Source organism: Psittacula echo, assembly GCF_963264785.1.
Source record: "Psittacula echo genome assembly, chromosome: 3".
Lineage (NCBI taxonomy): Eukaryota > Metazoa > Chordata > Aves > Psittaciformes > Psittacidae > Psittacula > Psittacula echo.
Window position 1 is genome coordinate 41,364,227 of NC_137736.1, and position 24,962 is coordinate 41,389,188.

Consider the following 24,962-nt stretch of genomic DNA (forward strand, 5'->3'; position numbering starts at 1 on the left):
TAATTCCTTGCATGAACTCAGTTCCAATGAGTGAATTCCTTCCCATGCCCTCCGAGCAAACATTTATTGCAGCTGCAATGAAGACTCCATGAATCTGTTGCTGGGAAATGAGCTGAACATGATGCAAATCCTGTTGTGACCACCTGGTCCTCAGCCCAGCCTTAAAGCACCTGAATTGTTTCATCTCCATCATAAATACCTCGGGTCTTGTTGCTGGAGCATGTCTCCTTGCTGGTGCCGAGCTGGATGTGGTGCTTATGCTGGGGAAGGCAAGTGGCTGGGCAGCTAGCAGTGTTAGATAAACAGTCATCCTTTCCTGCTTGTGTTGACACAGGTTTTGTTGCATACACTGCTGGGGATTTTTGACAACGAACATTTAGTTCTCTATGCTGTATCTTGTATTATTTTACAGTGAGAGTCAGCCCATGCAGCCACTTCTCAGCAGCTCTTGGGGAAGCTGCATCAAGTGCCAACAAGAAGCAATACTACGATATTCAGAACACTTCATTGTCATTTCTCTTTTTCTTCTGCTCTCCACAATTTCCTGCTTTTCAAAAAAAAAAAAAAAAAAAAAAAGCCCCTTTTTTGCTTCGTGTTTTGAATTTTCTTTGTCTCTTTTGAGCTCTTTATTGAATTCTGACCTCCATTTGGTTTTCAGCTGCAGTTTATGGTCTCCAAATATTTTATCTTAACTTGTTACTTAAATGGAAGACCCTTTGAAATTGTAATTCTGAGGTTCTGCTTTTGGACAGTTTAAAAAGATCTATTGCCTATTTTGAATTCTTCTGAAATGTATTATCCAACTTAGAAACTAACCAAGTTGAGACAGTTCTGACTGTGGTTTTTTTCAGTTCCAAGGACCTCTTCTTAGATATTCATTATTTATCTGCTAGCATTTTGAGACCTTCGTACTTCTGTGGCTTGCAAGTATGACTTCCTTAAATAATTTATGGCTAAAATTTCACTTCTAAATAATTTATATTTGCTAACATGTGAGTATTTTAGAGAATATTTTCAATTGGTGAAAATGTTGCATTTGAGTATAAGGCCTTCAGACTGACGCTCAGCTTTACATCACATGGATTATTGTGATAAGACTGTTTCTTATATATGCAATAAACATAAAGTAAATTTGAAGGCACTATCACTGTATTGCAGTATAAGAGAAAAAAACATTTATAAAACTGTCCCAAAAGCATTTTGAGATTTCCTTACGAGTGAATATATTCCAGCAACAGAGATGACAGATTTCTGGTGTCCATCTAAAGTGGTACGTTACATAGGTTATTCTGCAGGATAGGTTATACTGACTAGGATGTACAGTGCTAGCGTTAAGTGGAAAGCATACATTTTGCAGTGACAGAGGCTTAGAACTTTTTGCAAAAAATTAAAATACTTTCCTACTGGTTTAATGACTAAAGAAAAAAGATGTTTCTTAAACATTTTAGTTGAGTCAAGATCACTGACATACTTCTGCAAAAGGGAGACTTCTATCATGTTCTTTTCCTCTCAGTTCCTAGCTGTATATACCAAAACTTAGTAAATGAGATCTCCAGGCAGAGCTAGTTGCCTTTCCTTTACTTTCCTGAGTTGCACTTGGAGCAGAGGGGGCTGTCCGCCACTGGAGAAGCACTAATACCCCAGATCTCAAAGCTGCTTTGTTTCTGCTAGCTATGGTGTTCCTTCAGATGTGAAGGCTGATGAATGGCCTTCTCAAATAAGTTCCTTCTGTATAGTTGCCAATAGTGAGAAAGTGATATATTTCTAAACATCTTGTGGCTCCTTTTGGTATTTATTTTGGCATTGAAGAAGGGAAACTAGATCTTCTGAGGGTGAAGCATCGTGAGTAAACACTGGCACTCCAGTGACAGGGGTAGGTGGTTCAGTTACCAGCTTTGTCCATATCTTCAGACCACTGATTTTCTGTAGGGAGATGAAAAATAACAAGAATTCAGAAATTCTCAATTGCCTCTAAAAGGACTACTCAGCAAATGGGGTCCACTAGGATTTCTGTCACCAGGCAAGTAATGCCACCAGTGATAGATGGCAAAGAGCCATGAGCTCTTTGCTACCCGGCTCTTTGCAGTTGCATAAATCAGGGCTACATTGCATGCTTCCTCTATTATTTTTCTTCATGAATGATTTAAAGAGGTGCAAGCATAGTAAATGAGATATATAAATATATGGGAGTTGTCTTTCTATATTTCTCTTACTGAAGTAGCATAGATAAGAAGATGGAGCAGCTTCATTTGTTTGTGATAGCCCGATGTAAAAGTTACCCAGCCTGAGCTATGGTGGAGGGAGGCTAAGTTTCACAGTACTGCCTCTGCTTGCTTAGTTACATTCATTTAGAGAGGATTATGCTTCTATCTCCCCTTTCTCTTATGTCCCATTTTATGCTGAAAATGTCAGAGTGCTTTTCCTTGGGACACAGAGGCTTCACACTGAGGGCTGTGGGCAGCACCTGGCTTGCAGCAGCAATCCTTTTTCACCACACAGCTTAAAACTGTTCCAGAGATAGGAATAACAGCTGATTGTTCTCTTCTCCAGGATATTCTTACAGCAGGTTTCAACTCCTTTCTTTCTTTTTTAATTTTCAGCTTTTTCCCCTATGTTAATACAAATCTGCATGCCTATATGTTTAGATCCCAATTACTGTGACATTATTGATCATCTGCACTCCACATCACTCCTGCAGCTCTGAAGGCAGTTTCTGTGATGATGAGTCTCAATTCTCCTAAGGCCTAAGGACTGTGTCAGCTGGAAAACTCAGTGACACAGGTGCTCTGGACAAACTCACATCTGTCCTTCAAAATGACATTCATTTGTTCCAGCAATGTTACTGTATTTAATTACTGAACTCACAAATTCAGACATTCCTCTACTTGGATAATGTGCAATATCCTTTACAATTTTTTCTTTTTTTTTTTTCTTTTTTTTACTGTAGGCTTTCAGAAGGAATTTTTAGCTGTTTTGTATGACACGTGAAGGCATTTTTATCTGAATTACCCCCCGGTCCTCACTTGTTTTTCAGTACCATGGTTACTGAAAGGACTCCTCTATACTGATAGTTGAGGCGATAATTGTAGATTTCTTTGTAGCAGGGTACCTGATTATGTTGTAAGTATGACCAAGGGTGGTATTTTATCTTTTGCTTTACAGCACTTCAGACTTTTGAGTCTGCTGTTTGTAGAGTATTGCCCATATCGTATATCTGGGAAATTCCTCAAGGGGTAGCGATAGCCACTATCTACAGACTTTGTGAAAAACAAGCTTAATGATCAATCCTATCTAAACTTTAGTCTGCAGTAAGACCGTGTGTGATACTGCTGTCATGCTTATTCCTATTCCCTTCTGTATTTTTATTAATTATTTACCAGTTCATTTAGCTATGAGTATCAGAAGACAACATCCAGTGTAGCCCATATTTCTTTTTCCCAGATTATTTTCATGGGCTTGAAACTCTATATTTCATTGAAACAAAAAACTTTCCTTGAAAAAAAAAATAATTCTTTCTTGAAAGGGTGGTCAAAGACTGAAACAGGCTTCCTAGAGAGGAGGAGATCTTTGCCCCAAGCCTGTCAGTGTTTAAAAGGCATTTGAACAATGACCATAACAACATGCTTCAGCTTTTGGTCAGTCCTCAAGTGGTCCGGCAATTGAACTAAATAATCTTTGTAGGTCCCTTCTAGCTGAGCTGTTCTGTATTCTATTCTTAACTCCCCATAGTTTTTCCCCCTTTGTGTGGGTTTTGGAGAAAGAAAACTTGAATTTTGGAACAACCTGGAACAACCTGTAGTTAAGAATGATCTACCCCTTTTTTTAATCTTCTAAAACTTCAGTAGAGGAGGGATCATTTAGGTTAGACATCCTTTAGGGATCATATTCTGGGGGGTGCCACAGCCCCAGGTTAGCAGGTGTCTATCAAATAGCTGCTGAGGGGCACAAGTACATTTGAAGGACAGTCAGTAGCCTGTCTTTGTCCTTGGCATTGCTTTCTTATCCATGCGAAACGAAGTATATTGCTTAAGTTCTTGTTCTGCTCACAATAATGTACCTTTAGAAGAGTTTCAGAGCTTAGTGAGGTTTACTGGAAGGTGTCTGAGGTGCTATTAAGCCTCCGGACCAAACTGTCAGTGTGTATTGTGATTTGCAGGCAGAACTGGCAAAAAGTGCCTGTTTTCACAGCCTCAAATCAGAACAACTTGGAAAAAATAAAATCTGGGTCGCTGCTTGTGATGAGTAAGCAGTTACCAGAGCATTCTCCCTCTGGGAAGCTCTAAAGGAACATCACAGCAACAGAATCCCAGTGCAGTTTATTAGCCTTCCCTTGCCTACAAACATTCTGTTGCAAGGTACTATTTTTGCAGTTTCGGACTGCCTTATCCCTAGCAGGGTTTCAGTTTCTTGCCTTCTGCGCTCATCCTGCTTGGTAGGGTTTTTTCACATGGGCCACTGTAGATCATATTAGTCTATGGAGTGTTTTACTGGAGTAAAATAGTTACAGAATAAAAGAACAAGCTTAGCAGTGCCATAAAGTTACAGTAGACTGCAGCAGTCTAGACAGGGCAGTCCAAATGCAGATAAAAATTACAGCCCCAGAAGTTAGTGCAGTGCAGTTTAACAGAGCAGTTCACTATTTTGTTTTTTCCTCATATTAGGTTAGCAATTTTAGAGCTAGGCTCGAGATGCAGTTACAAATACAAAGGGAGGAGAGTGATGTGACCTGAGTGATGATGGCAGAGTTGCAAATGAGCTCTTGAGTTCTGTGTTTTGCTCTTTCTGTGTGGCCGCCTTTCTGTTTTAGCTTTCTCATCTGTAGAACAGATAGGCCAGCCAGGTGGCATCCACTTTGATTACTGTTTGTAAAGGGCTTTGATCACCCAAAGTCCTCTTTTAGCACTAATTGGTCTTCGAGTGTATTTGTGCATGGAAGCAAACAGGCAGTCCGACTTGTGCTGAGAAGGATAAAAAGCAGGAAGCCAAGGGAGGGCTGATCCCAGGACAGACTATACCCAGGCTTTGGGAGGGTGTCTGGAGCCCAGCCAGCCTTCTGTGCTGTGTGCCCTGTGAGGGAATTAATCATGAATTCTGGTTTCGGAGAAAGCCTTTAGGCAGTGTTTATATCACAAGTCCATATAGTATCAGCTCCATGCAAATCCGTGAGGTGTAAGCCTACATGAATATACATGCATGTGGATTCAGCAGAACGAAAGGCAGGTGGTGCAGGTTAGCCTCTGCCCCCCTGTAGTTAGACACATCACACCACACAAGAGAAGGTGCCTTCTCACTGCCCCTTGCAGAGGATAGCCTAAACCGGCCTATTCGGCTCCATAAAGCTTGTACCTTTTTGTTATTTCTCAACAGAAACTTGCAAGCAGAGTATGACCGTTTGAAGCAACAGCATGACCACAAAGGACTGTCTCCACTGCCATCCCCACCAGAGATGATGCCAGTTTCTCCACAAAGCCCCCGGGATGCTGAACTCATTGCAGAAGCCAAGCTGCTTCGCCAGCACAAGGGCCGCCTGGAGGCCAGGATGCAAATTCTGGAGGATCACAACAAACAGCTGGAGTCACAGCTGCACAGGCTGAGGCAGCTGCTCGAGCAGGTGAGTCCTTAAGCCTTCCTTCTGTATCTCTTTCCAGTAGTAGAAAGTAGAGTCACTTTCCAAACAGCGTGTGAAGCATTATCAATAACAGCAACATACCAAGAAATCATATCTGTGGAGGCTAGTGAGAGAATAATATTAAATTGTTGTACAGACTGCAAGTGAAAAGGTGAAATCATGTTTCAGTGTTCTTACTTAGTCTTCTTCCTTGTTTTATTGAGAATTTAAATCCATTGTTTGCATGGATATATTTTCTTAGAAAAATTGTGTGTATTCATGGAATAAAAAATACAGAGATACAATGATTTGTGCAAGTATACTGAGAGATTGTTAGTCTCTTCTTTTTGTCTTCAATTTTCAGCCACAGGCAGATGCCAAGGTGAATGGTACATCACTGTCATCTCCTTCTGCCTCTTTGCAGAGGTCAGACAGCAGTCAGCCAATGCTTCTTCGTGTAGTTGGCAGCCAGACTTCAGAAACCATGGGTAAGATAACAAAGTTCAGATTGTCATAAAATATGCAGTCCCATTTTTCCAGAAAAAAAACTCTTAAAACCAGAAAATACACTTCTCTTTGTTTATTTCAAATGAGAATGAAGTAGACATTTGCCGTGGTCTTCAGTGTCATCACTAAAAAGCTGACTATTTTATTCGAACTGACTTTCATTTGTTAAGTGTGACATGGCTGATTTAAATGCACACAGTGTTAATTATGGCAAAGAGATCAAATGTATGATTAATCATCTCCACATTAACTGATATGATCTTTTTAATATGTCATGGCTCAATCAGTAGGATTGAGTTGTCACTCATAGGCAGTGCTCATCCAGTGTCTTCTAAATATCACATCAGATGTGATAATGAACATCATTTGAGTTGTGGAGTAAGGTTAAGTTATAATATTCTGTAGCTAGAGGCTAGAATTATTATTTTGGTGCTTTCAGTAACTGCTTTGTAGCATTTTCCTAATTTCCTATCTGTTATTAGTAAGTATTTATTACTCAGTAGGAAGGATTTTCTGCTAAATCTACCATTGCAGCATCTTTAAGCAAATGTGCTTTAATTATTTGAACAAGATAATATTTTAAGACTGATGATAATATTCAGCTTCATACACAGAAATTTATTTAGCGTATATTGGAGAGAGGCTTTGGGGGAGAGTGACAGACTTATGTGAAAGCTTCGCTGTGGTTAGTGAGACAGTCAGCGACAGTGAGAAATTGAATGGGAGGGGACATGCTGCTGTGTCTGAAGTGCCATCATGGTGGGAGATGCAGCTTGTTTGTGGCCTTTTTCTTTCACTCTGAGCACAGGCAGTAATGTCAGCCTGTGCCAGTATCAAACAAGATGGGTTCTGTACACCCTACAGCAAAAAAAAAAAAAAAAGAAAAGTGAAACGAATTGTACCTTTAGGAATGCTTAAGTTAAATCCTGGGGTGAGAGAACAATCACAGGTAACAACAATTTCATTTGGATCTTTCTTTAACAGTATGACTAGAGAGTAAATATTTTGCTATGTATGGCATACACAGAGTAGACATCATGTATCAGTGGAGTAATTTGCATCAGCTTTCTGAAGAAATGCCATGAATTTTATCTCATACAATAAATTAATCAAAGTACACAAGAAAAGATAGGAAGACACTAGTTTCCAGTCATCTTATTGGAAGTCCTGTAGTTTTGTATTTTATACTTTATTATGACAAAATACAATAATGTATTTCGTTTCATTTGACTCAATATAAAATTAATCCCATTTAACTTGTGAGACTAGAATTAATTAACATGCATCCAATCATATAAACTGCTAAAACTTTTTTAAAGCAAACATTTAGACATGACATAGGCTTCTTTGTTTGATTGAGCCAATATGCAGAAGGACAGTAAGTTGCTGAATTATCAGTATGCGTGTTGAGACACGACAAAGCAACACTGTTGGCAGCATGGAGCAGAGCTTATAAAAAGAGTTGCTAACTGAGCTAACAAACCACAACTAATTCAGTTTGTCAAGTCTCCTTTCACACTAGAAAGCTTTACTTGCTAGTCTGAGAGTTTTCTGAAGCGTGACTGAAAATACTCTTGAACTGTGAAGGAACCACAGCAGTGTTGTAAACAATGTTCCCATGCAGTGAGCATGTGCCCAGTAATGAGGGAGTCATAATTTCCAAGAAAATACTGAGGATCTCTAGGTCTCTCAGGCAATCAGGTAATGTAGTGGTAGCTTTTATATATTTTTCTTTTTGAGAGGATATCTTAGAACTTTTTTTTTGAATGTAGGCCCACTGTGCTTCTCTGTCTCTCTGCTTTCTCAAGGAGAGATTTCTGTGACAGGTTTTCGACCAGCAGTGTTGCCCAGCCATTTGGTAAAAGCAGCAACCCACTCAATCCTAATTTACAAATAGAAAAGTTTATCCCTTGATAACCTGAAATACAGCTGGGCATGTGTAAAGGTTCTGCTTTTCTTCTCACAGAGTCCTAATGGAAGAGTCCTGAACTTTGGCATTTCTCCCTCAGTTATGTAGCAGCAGAGAAGGTTCTCTGAGGCATGTGAAGAACCAGAGGCTGCTCCTGAACTGTAATTTATTCAGATACCACCAGAATATTTGAGCCCTCCATTTCTCCACACAAATGAGGAAGACTCTTTTAGATAAAGAAAGGTAGTTGAGGTCTGAAGGTGTCTTTACATTTGTCAGATTGCTCAGCTGACACCTTATTTTCTCATGTACAAAAAAAAAAATGTTCAGAAAAATCATCCATATGAGAAAAAAATAAAAATAATACATTTTAAATAAAGGATACAGCAGTGTTAAGGGTCAGCACAGTTCACTTTGTGTTGGTGCTTACTAGAACATTTGGAAATCAGTACGTGTCCTCAGTTATTCTAGAGCAGGACAGCACAACCACAGCCCTCTTCTTTCAATCTTTAGGGCCAGGTGGCTTCCTCCAGGCATTCTGATAAAGGTCCTCAGCCTGGGTAGAAGTAGCAAGATCTCACTTTTGGGTTTTCATCTTAACACCCAGCCAAGGCTGGAAGGACATTACTTCTGCTAAGGCACCTCTATCAGCGCAACACTTGATGCGAAAGTAATTCGTGGTGGGAGTTGATTTGTGTGAACCCAGCACCAGTCAAAAGCTGAACGCAGCCTCAGCAGCTATTTTTAGATGATTTATGGAATAAAAGAAGCTGATATGAAGACCATCACTTACAGGAATTCAGAGCTTCTTGGAGAAACTTTACCCCACTTTTTGTACTGGAGTGGGAAAAAATTACTCTTGGTCAGTAATAACTCTTGTGAAACTCCTGGCCCTAACGTGAGGCTGATGCTAAGCCTAAGTAGGAAGTGTTTGCAGTCCTAAAGTGTTCCTTTATCATCTCTTTCAGTAGGCTTTCTACTAGCATTGTCCACCTCAGTGTTTAAAGAATGTAAATGCTAAAAGAAAATCAGGCAATTTATCACTCAAGTTTAGTAGGGCAAGACATGCTAGAATGTCATCTTCAAAATGAAGATGTACCTCACATGGTTATTACAGAAGGAAAAATTGCTTTTGTGTTTTATTAGGAATAAAAGAAAACTAGTAAAAAAGGAGAAACTCACTCAAATTATATCCTTTACATGTATTCTTTTTTTCAGATACTTTATTTATATTGGAGGCTAGAGTCTACAGTAAAATCAACATATGGATTTTAGTTATCTGAAGCTATGACTAAAAAAACCCCAGTAAAAATAAAATTTATTGAATTTCCCATTAAGCTGCTGCCCTATAATCAGGTTATAGAAATTATTCAGTCGGAGAAATGTATTTCGCTTTATTAAACTGCTGCTAAACCATTTTACAGTACAATTGAATGTTCTTGGAGCACCAATCTGATGCAATTAAACTGTCAGAAATATTAATACTGATGCAGATGAGAATCTGGGTTTCTGCTGATTTACGTAGCTTAGGCAAAGCAATGCTAACGTGAATCCAGTGCTATTAGAAAGCTTCTCAATAGCAGCACTCACAACAGCGATTTCTTTTTCCATTAATAGAATAAGAGAAGCTGAAACGAATGTCATTTATGAACAAAATGTTCCTAGCAGACATTTTACCCCACTTCTTTTACTAGAGTGGATTCTTTCTTAAATCCCTTTTTACAAATTAAAAGTCAGTGCTAATTGTTTAAAATACATTGTTTAATTTCACTTAGATCCTTAAAAAGAAACATAATAGTCAACAAAATCCACCTTTAAATTTTTGATTGCATACTAAGCAGAAAATGTGTTCAAGTGAACAGCCTTAGCTTCATGAAGGACATACGCAGCAGCAAGCTGTTAGCAAATGGTTTTATAGAGGCTCTTATACAGTGGTGTGGATTTGCTTTCCAGGTGAGGATGAGTTGCTCAGCCCTCCCCAGGACACAAGCACAGGTTTGGAGGAAGTGATGGAGCAGCTGAACAACTCCTTCCCCAGCTCCAGAGGTGAGCGCTGCTGCCTGTGGCAGATGAGAGGGAAGAAGATAAAAGTTCTTTCTGTTCCTTGATCTTTTCAGGGGGTTGTGTTTTGCTTTCAGGTTTTTTGCTGTTCTTTGGTTTTGTTTTAACAATAGCTGTAGAGAAACCTGGTTTAGAGTGAGAAGCAGCCTGCTTCTCCTTTACCTTAAGCTACCTCCACAGGTAGCCCTTGCTAGATATGTGAATGAAACAATGTCTGAGATTTTTTTTCCCTGAAAATTTTCTCTTCCTTTTTGCCATGTTCATTTTCTCACAGCTTTTCTTCTTTTCAGTTAGTCTCCTTGATGATTTATTTTTAATACATGTCTTAGCACATTTTTCTTCTGTTTTTACCTTTCTCCAAGAAGAATCGTGTTTGAAATAATATTAAAGTTCTGAGTCAGAGATGTGACCTTGTAGACCTTGTAGCACTCTATAAATTCGTAGTTCAGAGTGGTGGAATTAAAACAAGTGGGCTGCTTGTTTGTGCAGTGTAGGCTGCAGTTGTTTACAGATACAGCATTGCTTTCAGTGTTTCCATTTTGCTCATTCCTGTTGTTTGCCAAAGATAAGCATTTGTATTACAGGGGTTTATCTGTTCAACCTTTTTTCATTTAAGAAGGTCTTTTCTGAGCCCAGAGGAAATACTCTGCTCAGGAAAAATGGTTTAGATTCTTAGCAGGAGGTGGTGACTTTGGGATACTACCTGTTGCTGTGAAAGAGGGCTCAGAGATAAATCTCTTGGCAGAAGAAATTCCTAATGTCTATTGACACCTGTTAGATGGATTTCAGTAGGGGCAGAGACTAGATCACAGTCACACATCACCCAGTGGTTCTTCTTTAGTAGATAAATGTGTTAACCATCATGCTAGGCTTTCAGTGAAGTGTTCCTCTCATCCTTTGATCTCAAAGCAAGCTCAGCTCTCACCAGGCACCATCTGTGTGTGAGAAAGAAGGCAGTATAAACTGCATAAGATCCCATGCTATAGATCAAAAGATAGGATCATTTAGAAAATTACTCAATTTAGAAATGGCTCAGTGTCCGGCTGGAGACCAGTAACAAGTGGTGTCCCTCAGGGATCAGTGTTGGGATTGGTCTTGTTCAACATCTTTGTCGGTGACATGGAGAGTGGGATTGAGTGCGCCCTCAGCAAGTTTGCCGATGACACCAAGCTGTGCGGTTCGGTTGATACGCTGGAGGGAAGGAATGCCATCCAGAGGGACCTCGACACGCTTGTGAGGTGGGCTGATGCCAACCTGATGAAGTTTAACCATGCCAAGTGCAAGGTCCTCCACCTGGGTGGGAGCAATCCCAGGCACAGCTACAGGTTGGGCAGAGAAGAGATTCAGAGCAGCCCTGCAGAGAAGGACTTGGGGGTGCTGGTTGATGAGAAAATGAACATGAGCTGTCTTCAGTGTGTGCTTGCAGCCCAGAAAGCCAACCATATCCTGGGCTGCACCAAAAGGAGCATGACCAGCAGGTCGAAGGAGGTGATCCTGCCCCTCTACTCTGTTCTTGTGAGACCTCACTTGGAGTATTGTGTGCAGTACTGGTGTCCTCAACATAAAAAGGACATGGAGCTGTTGGAACAAGTCCAGAGGAGGGCCACGAGGATGATCAGGGGACTGGAGCACCTCCCATATGAAGACAGGCTGAGAAAGTTGGGGCTGTTCAGCCTGGAGAAGAGAAGGCTGTGTGGCGACCTCATAGCAGCCTTCCAGTATCTGAAGGGGGGCTATAGGGATGCTGGGAATGGACTCTTCATCAGGGACTGTAGTGACAGGACAAGGGGTAACGGGTTAAAAGTTAAACAGGAGAAGTTTAGATTGGATATAAGGAAGAAATTCTTTACTGTTAGGGTGGTGAGGCACTGGAATGGGTTGCCCAGGGAGGCTGTGAATGCTCCATCCCTGGCAGTGTTCAAGGCCAGGTTGGATGAGGCCTTGGGTGGCATGGTTTAGTGTGAGGTGTCCCTGCCCATGGCAGGGGGGTTGGAACTTGATGATCTTAAGGTCCTTTCCAACCCTAACTATTCTATGATTCTATGATTCTGAAGACGTTATTGAAGAAAATCTGATACAATATACTCTTAACTACATTCATCTCCACCTCAGCATTACATTAAGAAGTCGTATTTGCCTAGATATTTATTATCAGAGACCAGAGATGTAAAATCTTTCAAATATTAGTATATAAATAAAAACTGACTTATTTTTGAAGTTGCTGTGTACACCAGGTTGCAACAGACAGTGCTTTCTTATCAGTGACCATCATTTCTGTAAATATGTTGTATTAAGGTGATCTTGCATAATCACATGTCTAGATGTAGATACATGTGTTAAAATATTCACGAAATGTGGTATCTAATTCATAATCATGATGACACTGACAGGTTCTTTTTTAAAAACGAGCTTAGTTTTAAGTAAAATAGGAGCAATTTATGAAATAACAATTAATGAGGTATTTGAAATACTACATACATCAGTTAATATTTTAATTCCATAAATGAAGCTATAATTTCACATTTTCATTCTGGTGATCAAAAAATATAGTCATTTAAATACAGAGAAAGAATGTATTCCCTTATTTTATTTCTCCATTCAGTAACCATGTTAAAAGAGTAGTGTGTGATCACAGGCATCCCTGAAAGAGATTGCAGCCTGTATACGGTCATGCCTGACTAGCAGCCATAGAGGACAAAAATGGTCTTCAGATGCATGGAAGGCTGTGAGTGAGGAGGAGGCAGTGTCTTTGTTTGACATGTCTTGTCTTCTATCCTCCTCAGCCAAGCCTTGAGAGAAGCTTCTGATGGAGCAGCCAGGAGCAGGCACAGTCCATCAGGCAGTCAAGCTTTCCACAGGACTTTTCTTCTGGGCCTGACCAAGGCATGTTGGGCTGAGCCAGAATCTGTCTCTTCCTTTCCCACTGGCTACACAAAAAAGATTAGTCCAGCTGGGAGAAAGAATATTCACTTTTGCGTAAATTGTACCTCATTTTGACTGAAGAGATTAGGACCTTGATGAGGTTTCTTTCTTCTTCACGTATCTTTTGATGCATTTGTGTGAATGCCAGGTTTGTACAGTTGCTTTTGGTTGAAGAACAGGCATGTTCAGGCCTTCTGTGAGAAATAGTTTGCCTTACAACCACAGCAAATGGATTTCCATTCACTGGCTGATATAGGAGGCTACTGACATTGTCAGTTTTGCTGAGATCTCATGCAAACTTCAGTTACTGGAATTTTTTTCTACTCCAGTTTTAAAGATTAAATTATATTTGACTGATATCCACATAAACAAAGCTTACATCCACTGCCACAGCCTCATGTAGACCGTTATTGTGAGATGAAGGATGCTGTGGTCAGTCGGATTCCACTGGCGTTAGGGATACGACTTATGTATTACAAGACTGCAGGGAGGAGAAAAGGAAGCAGGGTTGACTGGTCTCAACAAACCACTGAATCAGAGGCCTTTTTGCTGCTGAAAGGTGCAAATCGTTATCTCAGGTTTCCAATCTATAATAAAAGATCAAAGTGTCATTGCAAAAGAAAAAGCAGTTTGGCAAAACAGCCTAAGAGGGTATAGTGTAAGAACTCAGACGCGGTGCTAGTAATGTTTTATTTCTTTGCATTACAGGTTGCATTGAATCTGGAGCTATTTTGTAGGTATTTGGAAAACAGAACAAAAAGCCCAAACAAGTGATGGCAACAGATCTGTAAAGAATACATTTTCTTATATTAATTCTTACTAAGAAGAATTAAAAAATTGTCAGATGCAAGAAAACTCAGTCATCTCAGTCTGGCATTAAGAAGTGTGTTGTTGATACAGGAGCATATGAAATATTATTTAAAAGGTGAATAAGAACTACTTGGATGAGGTGGCACCACATATGATGTATACTAGCTTTAGAAATTAAAACTAGAAGGAAGGTGGATTAAATGCCAAAGATTGACTAATACTAGATTTGTTTATTTCTATACTAATATTGTAGAAAAAATCTACTATGATATTCATAGACCATACAGTTCCAGAAGAGCTGCAGAGGACAGAGGGCACTCATCAATACCTGCCTAGACTGAAACTGAGAATAGCAAAATGAAATCCAGGAAGGGACAAACATCCATACAAATAACCTGAAATTTACACATGGAATCAATTGAGGAAATCTAGGGATATATTAAAAGGCCTGGGAAGTTACTGGCAGAACATTAAATGTAGGTTTCCTTTTTGGCCTGTAAACATAAGCATGTCAAATTTCAAGTTAAATGTCCAGCTCCAGCATGTCACAGCATAGGGAGTGATAGGCCGTCTGAATCAGGGACATGATTCTGAGTATTCTATTGCTCTTAGGTTAGCGACAATTTGGAGGAGTGCAGAATGTTACGACAAGAGCAAACTGGACTCTGAAGGCTCTTCAGAGAGGAAAGTTTAGAGGTGAATAAGCAGTGAAGACAGAAAAGGACTGAATTTTGGTGCTTGGATGCTCAGATGCATAGTTGAACATCACAGGACACAAATTAAAAACAAAACTATTTAGTTTAAATACCAGCAATAGTATCTGAAGAGTAAGATTTGCTCTGTTTGGGAAATAATTTTCTAAAGCAAGTAGTAGCTCTTATTTTGGACTTCTGAAACAAAGCAGTAAAGTGTAGTAGTAATTAATTGCCACTTACCTGGAGATTGATTTGGTTTGATTATGATATTTTCCAAACTTTTCCTACATAGAGTTGTTCTTAAAAGGGCATCAAGGCGTCACAGCATCATTTTGAATGCATTTTAGAGAAGCATATGTTAAACAAATCATGTTACAGACCTTCACAACCAGATCTCTGATGCAATAACTTGTGTGACTGTATACCTTTCATAGGGTTTCTCAGTTTAACCTTTTGACAGTTCTTGGCATAAGGAGCATAGGATGTCCGCGTTCCTTGCACAGCTGACTGCTGCTGCTGAAAGCTGGTTCATTTCTGGAAAGGGAAATTCTGCTGAATACCTGATGATTGCTGTCCTTAAGGAATTTTTCTTTCCTTTTAATCTACAAGGCTTCCCATACAGTCCTCTTGTACTTTGCTGCTCCCAGCAAATTCACAACTGCTGCAGCTGCTTCAAACAGCTGCTGTGCTAACTCAAAACAGATGTCAAAGCCAGAGGTTTGACATTTAGTGGAAATCTACCATTAAACACCACCTCAGTGGTTTATTTGACCCTGCTTGATAATGGGCCACAGAGGAAAACATTTTCACGCTGTATTTGTGCCCAAGCTTCTAAATCTCCAGGGAATTGGTTCACAGTTAGAAAGTAAGATTGGCAGGCCAGTATTTTTAAAGCCAAATCCATCTCTTCTGCGGCACTGAGAACAAGTTGCACTGCTTCAGGTGGATCTCATGGCGGACCACGCTGTGCTTTGCAGTTACTGTTTTGTGGCAAATGCTTTCTATGAATGAAGCTCAGTTAGAGGAATTTAGGGACAGAAGTTCCTGAGCTAACTAAAGTTGATGAGAGAGCTTCCCAGGCCTTCAATGCAGGCCCTTGATAGTGGATAATAAGGAAGTGGGAGCTAAGAAATGGTTGGAAATGTGACCACAATGGCTCAAAAGAGTTGAGAGGCCATGACATAACATGAAAACACTTGGATCAGTACTCACCGTTATTATTTAACATAGTATTGCTTGATACAGTTGTTGTGCTATGAAATCACAGCCCAGAGAAGCTTGGCTGCCCTATCTCTTGAAGTGTTCAAGGCCAGGTTGTATGGGGCTTTGAACAACCTGGTCTGATGGAAGCTGTCCCTGCTCCTGGCAGAGGGGTTGGAACTAGATGATCTTCAAAGTCCCTTCCAACCCAAACCATTCTGTGATTCTGTGAATCTGCATAGATGAAATTTCTATTAATGCCTCTGATTTCAGGTTTGATTCGATCACTCCCTGTGTACCTTTGCCTGTGATACAATGTCATGTAGATTTCCAAAACAGAAAAAGAAAGACTGCTATTTTGTAAGGACAGGAAATCTTGATTTGAGCAGTAATAATAGATAATTAGGCACCTGTGGATTGTGTATCAGTATTTTGATGCTTTATAGAAAGAAATTTTCAGAACTATGGCAATACAGACAATCTTCTTCCTCTGCAATTTATGTGAAACCATACTCCTTGCTGTAAAACCTTGAGACACACATTCATTCATATGCAAACAAGAAAATAAAAGTAAAATCCATTAAACCCTTTTAAATCTCCCTATAAAAGAAATCAGCTTACTGTAGTAGTGCTACTCTTTGTTGCAGTTAACAAATTCTAGGGCTGATTACTCACCACAGACTTTTCTCACCAGCTGTTTTGTGTGGTGCAGAGCTATCCCAGTTACCTTTAAATACATTCATTTTCAAACAGAATCCAGTCTGTCTCGTAGATATTTAAATTAGACACAGTGTAGCTGCAATGTTAGGTGCTTGTGGAGACAAACAGGCATTTTTTAAAACCTCCAAAAGGACCCAGTATTTTGCGTGTAGGCAGTTCCTTCTCTCCTCTTGACCCAAAATGAACTGTCCTCTGCTGCATCTCATTCATGCCCCAGGACTCTTGAACACCTCACTATATCATGCTGCAGTTTCTGGAGGCCTTAGCTAGACCACTTACTCACCTAAACCCTGGGGCTGTACCTCAGAAGAAGACCAAAGTGTGCAGTGGATTTTATATCTTCATTTTCAAGGATTTTCTGTTACATGATTTGTATTTGTGAGAGCTTCTCATCTTCCCTCCTGGGAGGTGTTTTTTTAGGGAATTCATGGTTCCTGATAAATCACCAGAGGAGGTCACGGGCTGCATAAGTGCTCATATAAATCCAAGTTAGGCAGGCCTGCAAGGTGAAGTTCTTAGAACTGAAGTGACACCTCTCTGGGCCATCAAGCTCACCCTGGTACCTCTGTGCACCACTAGCACGTGTGGTATAGACAACCTGAATTGAGGCTTCCCTTAGCAGAATAAAAACTCATCTGCAAAGCATGACTGTAAACCTGTTATGCCCCATGCCTGGCAATGTTCAAGTCCAGGCTGGTTGGGGCTATGAGCAACCTGGTCTAGCAGAAGGTGTCTCTGCAGGGGGTTAGAACTAGGGGATCTTTAAGGTCCCTTCCAACCCTAACCATTCCATTATTCTATGATCATTTCTAATAGTAAGCATACTACTGTGGAAAGCAAGAGGGGAAGGAAGGGAATAAAACTTCCTCTGTTCAATAAATCATAACCTCGGCTGTCCAGGCCCTTCAGAGGCTGCCCCAGCTGTTTCCATTGCCTAGAGTTTGCAGCTGAGCAGTGGCTGTGAGCTGTGGTGGTCAGTGATGCCATTCACTTTCTCTGCCCTGTCCTCCTCTCCTTTACCACCCCTGCTCAGCTTTGCTGTGATGCTGACCCTTGTTCTGCTCCTTGTAAAATACCTGCAAAACTATTTGTTGTCTTCCTTCCCTTCACCTGCAGGCTGCCATACCTGGAAAAAAACTCAACAGCAATTAGGTTACTGACCATGTGTTCTCCTGTTTGTTATCTGTATCTCTCCACATTGTCCCATACTTCATTTACAATTACATCATTTACAACAACTCTAGGGCAAAGAGCATCCTCTTTCTTGATCAGTAACTTTTTCGCTGAAGACTGCAAGTCAAGCAGTGTTGGTACTGGCAGTAATGTGCCAGTGGCAGTGGGACGCTGCTTCTGGAGACAGCGGGCATTTTATCACCCACTGTGGATGTGGAGGGAAAGGAAGAGGTTCTCTACTGTTGATTGACACCTGGCTTTCTTTTGTTAAAAATAAATATGCTATGATAAGTGTTTGGGAAGAATCAGTATGATTCAAGTTTGGCTTCTGTAAAGACTCCTTGGACACATCTTTTCAGCTGAGCCCATTGAGGACTCCTCCATTTTAGCAGTGCAACTTGAAAGTCATGAGATACTTTCCCTTTTTTTAACCTTTACTTATTTTTTTTTTCTCCCTTTTTCCTTCTGTTCTCCAGTTTTACCATGCTTGCAGATCAGCTTCTGGGAAACACCTTATGGAATGTATTTATCTTTAATGTGAGCATGTTATGTTCCCAATGTGCAGCTCTAGGTGGCAAATGTGCGTATGCGTATGTGTAGATGTATACCTGTATATATGTATGTAGGCCATAATAAAACTTCAAGTGTGTGGATGAATTAACTTGACATTGGAGAAACAACATTTTGCCACTGATCGGTAGAAATTCTCAAGTTGAGGAGATCTGGATGCTCAGAAAGTGAATTTAGATCTTCTCTGCTATCCTTATTCTCAACTGAAAGGCCTGTAAGTTGGTTTTAGTAGTTTTCTCAAGTGTTTTTGCTACGTTAAAACCAAGTCACAGATTACAGAATTGTGCTTGAATAAATCACGTCAGAATCATTACTGGATTTCAGTATGCTTTCAGTCTTTGTGTAAAGCAGAAATGCAGTTATATTAAATTCCTAAGTGGGTATTGAAATGTCTCTTACAGTGTAAAATATATATTCACATGTGGTTTTTTCCCTTTCTTTTCTGATATTTCTTCCACTTCCTCTCTCTGTCCCTAAAGGAAGAAATGCCCCTGGAAAGCCAGTGAGAGAGGTTAGTGAGATGCAGGCTCACTGCCATGGCTTCTGTATGTCACAGCTTGCTTTCTGTGTCCAGCATGAGTGTGACGGCAGCACGGGTTTGCTTGGGTTTGGTGAAGGGTGGGGGTGGTTTTCTTTTGCTTTGGGTTTGGTATTTGCCGAGTGCATTCCCCATGTGTGCTCTAACAGTAGCATACCTCTCAACTTTCAGTGGAGACAGTGGCAGCTCAGTGATCTGCATTTTCCTACATCCTCCCAGAGGTGGAAACTCAAGAACGGGGAGGAGAAAAGAGTACATTAAAATTAAACCTCTATGATAAATGTGGTAAGCAGCTATGCTGCAGTCATTGACTTGTGTTCTCTTGCTCTTGTATGTAAGCAGAACAGGGAGATCCATGTCTCTTGTTGTCCTGCTTACATACTCACAATTGTATGTACATACATGTGCCAATATACCAGCTATCATCTGCACTTACTAAACAGTTTTTCTCTTTTTCTTTAGAACAGTGAGAGTTGAGAGGTATAAGAGATTCAGGTGTTTTAATTTCCTGGTATACTATTGCAGAATGAAGAATGCTACTAACATTCACCAGCTCCACAGTGTTGTATTCGGCAATGCAAATGGGCGATGGTTTTCACTGTGCGCTTTGGACACGGTTGGTTTGCTGCAAAATAGATTCTAGAATTTATACTTCACTGCTTGTTAATGGAGGAAAACATTTTGTGCTGTGTTGTCATAGCACCTTTAAAAGTATTTCCAGAGAGCCTTGATTTTTCCTCTGTGAAGCTGCTCTTCACTCGCCAACCAGATACAAGGTTTGAAAGCTGAATTCCTAGTGAAAATTATTATTAAAGATGAAATATTCAGAGGCTGCCTGAGTGCAATTGCAAGTAGCTGTGAAATGACCTTTCCTGCACAGATGATGTTCAGTGTGGATGAGGCAGAAATTGAAGGGTGACTCGGTTTGCAAACTTCTGCTGGTGCAGAGAGTGGAGCTCATGGAAGCACACTGCCCTGGGGTTTTTAGCAGTGCTGCTGTGAGCCCCCAGTCACTGACAGGCTGCCCTGGGTAAGCCAGGATTTGTTCCAGTGTTGAAATTTTGTATTTGTTTGTATTTGTTGAAATTTGTATTTCAAGAATACAGTGGTTCTCTGCATTGGCTGTAGAAACTGGCAGAGGTCCAGACACTTCTATGGGTAAGATCCTCGATGTGGTTAAGTATGTCCTCAAATGGCAGGTCCTTTCTCATATGGATCAAAAATAGGGTGCTTGGGATGTCATTTACACGCTGTAGCAGTCCAGAAATTTAATGGAAATTATTTAATTTTCAGCCCTACATGTTCTTGGCTCATACAGCCTGAGAATTGTTCTCCAGCTCAGCAAAGCGGGTTGTTGATTTCTAGTATCCTTATTCATATTTATGCATATTATTCAGAAAAAGCTTCTGCTGCTGAAGGCATACTTGATACAATTAATAAAAAATAATAAATAAACAGATAGGAAAATGTGCATGCCTTGCCTGATCAGATTTCAGCAGTTTAATCCTAAAAAAGTTGACTTCAGTGGCTCACTCACCACTCTCCAGCTGTACTTGTTATCACTGATGATTCCAGAAGGGGCTTGGTATCTTGCAGAGCTGAATATAAAACGTCATTCTCCATCTGATTATGAAGTGTATGAGCTAAGGTATAGAACAGTTTTTGCTTTATGTATGATTCCATTTGCACAAAGGCAGATCATGCTGTTTTAAACCCACCCTGCCAGGTTTTGATCCCATTACTCACATTAGGTATTGTTTTCATGTGTAATCCCATGGATTTTGTAGCATTATTCAATATGAATAACGGAATCAAAATCCAAGCTACCAGTAGGAAGGATTTTTCTTTTGACAGGGAAGGGTTAGAAATCTGCTACAAAAAAAGGCACTGCATTGTGTTTGGGTTTATTAATTTACTTTCTGTCCACTCTTTCAAGTCTGAATGCTTTACGTTTATTTCTCTGACAAGCTGTAGTATAAGATTGTTATTCAGTTAACTGCACCCTCACCCAAGGGCCTTAATTCCAGTACAGCTTCTAAAGCAAATTCAGCAGATGTGAAACACATCACTCTGCATGTGACTAGAAGTGATGTAGTTAGTGTCTGCAGAAATAGGTGTCTTCTGCTTTCAAAGCAAATCTACCTGTGTTAATAGTCCCTCCATTTTATAAGTCTAAGTTAATACTGTCCATGTCCACTTTGAGCTTTATTGCTGTATTTCAAAGTGTGTGCTAGTTTTTTTATTATACAGTAGCTTCTCTCAACCTTTCAGTGCCTTAATCATGGAGAAAACTTTTTCAGCTTTAATGTTTTTTAAAAAAAACAAAACAAAACAAAATTGATGCCTTCTTTGGTCGCATTACTTTAAAAATATGAATAATGAGTGGACAGCTATGATTTATATTTTTCCAAGTGATTTTAGGACAGTATTTTTCTCATTTGCTTGTTAATCAAAAATGTCAATGTCCTGTGTTTCAGTCTTAGACAGTGCAAGTAAGCAGTATTCAACAGAATAAGTAGAGCTATATAAAACCAGTGCGTACATCTGAGCCCTTATTTAGGTAACAGGCACTATAGAAAAGGGTGCATTCATTGCACATACAGTACCAGTACATCACGGCATATGTTCTCCAGCTGAGTGGCTGGAGAACTGTTGCACTGCCCTCTCTTCTGGCATGTCCTCCATCCCACAATTGTCCTAAGGACTGCTGTCAACAAGCTGTTGCACTTTACAGTCCAGCTATTAACATAAACTGTAGTCAGCAGATGTTTATTGTTATGCTCTGAGCTGTAAACTCGGATGGCTCAGGAGGAGGTACACAATTGTTCAGGTTTTCTGCAGAGGAAATTAAGACCTGTGCTAGAGAGGTAGCATGGATGGTGTGGGGTAGAGGGCGTTGTGTCTCCTTAATCACTCCAGCATGCCTCTGTGCAGCTTCTGTGGAGAGAGATCAGATTTGAACCATGGTTATTGCAAAAATATGGCATCAATTAACAGAGAAAAGACTACCAGACTTTCCTGTAATTTTTATGGATTAAAAGAATACCTGGTGATCCCTGGATACAGAAGGTCTTCTTGGCCTGTGTTTTAGTTACCTGAACAATTTAGCAGTTTCTACCTCCTGTGACATACTTCTGAAAGACTTTTTTCTACATTTTTGATTGCAGTTATTTTTTCTACACCTAGCCTCTTTCTATAAAACCAGCTTGCCTTTGTTACCCTTACAGCTCTGTATCTGACAGAACAAAACAGTATTAACAAATACTGGTTTTTTCTAAAGATGGGGTTTATCAGTTTGCTCTAACCCCATGGAAGAGCTATCACTCTTCCTGAGCTGGGAATGAGTGGTGGTAGAGCCTCGGAAGAGCCCTGGACTCCTGTCATTGTTTCTAGAAGCAGCAGATTGCCACAAACCTGAATAAGAGACCATGGCAGCAGTGTCTCTCACAGCTAGCTAGCCAGTTGTAACTCTCCTGACTGCTCTGTCTCGTATCTCTGGGCTGCTGAAAAGGAAACAGAATAATATTTAAAGCCTAGAGATTTCTTGAAAGTGGTTTGTAGAGGCAGGATGCTGCAGTCACTGCAGTTATATCAGTGTTACTCCAATAAAGCTGTGATGGCACATGCTACAGATGTAACTGAGCCATGTCAGAGTTTCAGGTAAGTAGATCAAACCAGTGACAGCTACAATTCTGTTTACATAAGCATCTCCCATCAAAAATAGGGTCTTGTTTTCATATAGCTTCTTCAAATTTTCACTTTCCATGGCGTAATTTGCTGGATTGATCTCAGCCTGCATGGTGTCAATAAGAAAGATTATCCCTTACATCTAAAATAAATGTGGTAGGATGCATTTACTTTAAAGTAAACTCTGTTTTGTCCAAAACTTGGCAGTCACTGTTACTTGATGTGCTGATGAGCAAATTAGAAGTTTTTGCTTATGACTAATAGGATGTCTATACCTTAATGATTTATGGATGAAATTGCAGTTTGATGCATCTGTTTCACTGTGCATCAGTACAATTAGCAAACTGTCACCACATTAGAACTAAGTATTTCTTTGTATCGATATCTGGCAATTATTACCATGCACAGCACAGGTCCCTATTGAGGCTGTTTGTCGAGTAGTATTTGCATGTAAAAGGTGGTAGTAGTTCTCCAGAAAAATACTCTGGATATTCATCAGGTCATTTTTTTTTAATTCCATATATGCTGATGAATATTAACTAATGTTACTCCAAGGTCCTATGTTCTGCAGAAATGTCAGCAGTGCATGACTACCATAATTTATGAATATTTGGAAGGGGATTGTGAGTTTGATTTGCTCCACAGGGAAGGTTCACACTCCTGTTGTTAGAGAAGACAGTTGAGGACAACACTCACTTTGTAGGTGGGCACTAGTAACAGTCAGGCTTCGATACATTACAGGTAGGGACTGCATGAAAGGTGTATCTGCATACTTTACTCATGTCCTTTATTCATTTGGGTGCTTCTTCCAGAAGGACTGTGGCGAAAGGCTGTCATCCAGGCTAATGCAAAGCATTCCTGGGAAGCAGAGTTGTGGGCAGATGGCATTGTAAGCCCCATTTTTTTTCCGAACAGATATTTTCAGGGAGTAAATCAAACCCCTCAGGCTATAGCAACATGTAGTTTTATTGTGTCATACTTTCCCTGTTACATACTTTCAGTTGCTGGCAATGTGTGGCTTGGAAACTTCTTGAGTTAGAGGTCACGTGCACTTCTTTGCATCTAAATAAATCTTTCTTCAGTGATTATTTTCTAATTTGTTTTTTAAGTCATTTATGTGTTTGGCCTCAACATCAGCCTGTGGTGATGAGTTCAGTAATACAATTATGTGCTGTGTGGAGTATAATTTCCTTCTGCTTGTTTAAAGACCTTCTGTCTGCTCATTCCTCCTTGTCCTTGCAAGAAATCTTGAACACTTGGTCATTGGTTTGGATGCTCATCTTGTAGAGTGCCTAGATCTGTCATACATTTTTTCAGTAGGAAGACTCCAGATTCGGTTCAGCTGTATAGACCATGATGTCTCTTTGTTTGAGATGCCAGAGAGTATTTGAGACATAGAGGGCTGCAAATCTTGACACAGGACTTGCAGGAGATCCACACTCTTCTGAACAGCAGCTGGAGACCAGGCAGAATTTGCCAAGGGCCTAAAATGGCAACTTTTGGCAATTTAATCTCTCTACCTTCAAGTCTGCTTAGTTTTTCATTGTAATAAAGCCATTTCTAACTGCTGATCAGCACTGCTACCTTTACATTTTCAGCAGATATGAGTGTGAGAAGTTGTTACGGGTTTCAGCTCCAAAACTGTGCTCTGTGGTTGTTTATCACTTCTATGTAGGAGGACAGCAGGCTGTGGTGATAGGACCTTACTCTTTCCAGGTGAGGAGAAATGTGCAAGTGAACCACTGTATAGTACATACTTGATGACTGGCATCTTTGTGCTGAACTGCTGTTTGAAAAGCAAAGGATATTTTAAAAATGATTGAATGAGCTGCAGCCCCCAACATTTTCGTGATCTGTGCAGGTATCCTGCTGGGACCCTCTTGGATTTAATGATTTAGTTAATTACTGCTGATCTGTTTGTTTCTGTTTCTGTCCTTGATAGACTTTGAATGGTCAAACACTTGCAGCACCAGTCAGAAACTTTTCTGTGATGCTCATGGATTTAATCCTTCCTTTTGGTGAACATTCATAATGATGAAGCTTCATCACTACAGGGTGGGGTTTCTTGGAATACAAACATACTGGCTTATCATCAGCATAGTTTACCATAGCCATTCAAGCCAGTATTGCTGCTAAGTGTTCTGCAAAACCAGCAACTTTTGCTAAGAACAAAATATTGGACTCATCTAGGAGACATCTGAAAGAGCATTCTCCAGTGTACTCCTGGGAATGGCAGCAAGTGGTACTTGGAAAGTGACGGATCTGTGCTCAGCCTCCATTGTAAAACATTCATTCCTACCAACATACTGCTGTGTTGTCTTCCTTTAATGTCCTCTTCGACTTTCTTTTTCAGGCCACAATGTAGGAAGCCTTTTCCACATGGCAGACGACTTGGGAAGAGCGATGGAAACCTTAGTGACAGTGATGACCGATGACAAGGTGTTAGAATAGCAAGATGTGTTTTACAACTTCAGGCATCCCGCATGGTTTTTATAATATTCATACTACAAAGAGGATTAGACTGTAAGAGTTTACAAGAAAACAAATCTATATTTTTGTGAA

The 24,962-nt window shown here is 40.2% G+C and overlaps 1 protein-coding gene across 1 annotated transcript in view; it reads left to right on the forward strand.

The window, feature by feature from the left end:
* Positions 1 to 24,851, forward strand: part of DMD (dystrophin) — a gene marked incomplete at both ends in the record, with an annotated part of 1,114,107 nt that extends 1,089,256 nt beyond the window's left edge. Inside the window, 4 exons of the mRNA XM_080612996.1 lie at positions 5,368 to 5,611; positions 5,973 to 6,096; positions 9,978 to 10,070; positions 24,754 to 24,851. Coding sequence (XP_080469122.1) covers positions 5,368 to 5,611; positions 5,973 to 6,096; positions 9,978 to 10,070; positions 24,754 to 24,851 — 559 coding nt within the window. The remainder of the gene's footprint in view (positions 1 to 5,367; positions 5,612 to 5,972; positions 6,097 to 9,977; positions 10,071 to 24,753) is intronic.
* Between the last annotated feature and the right edge of the window lie 111 nt (positions 24,852 to 24,962).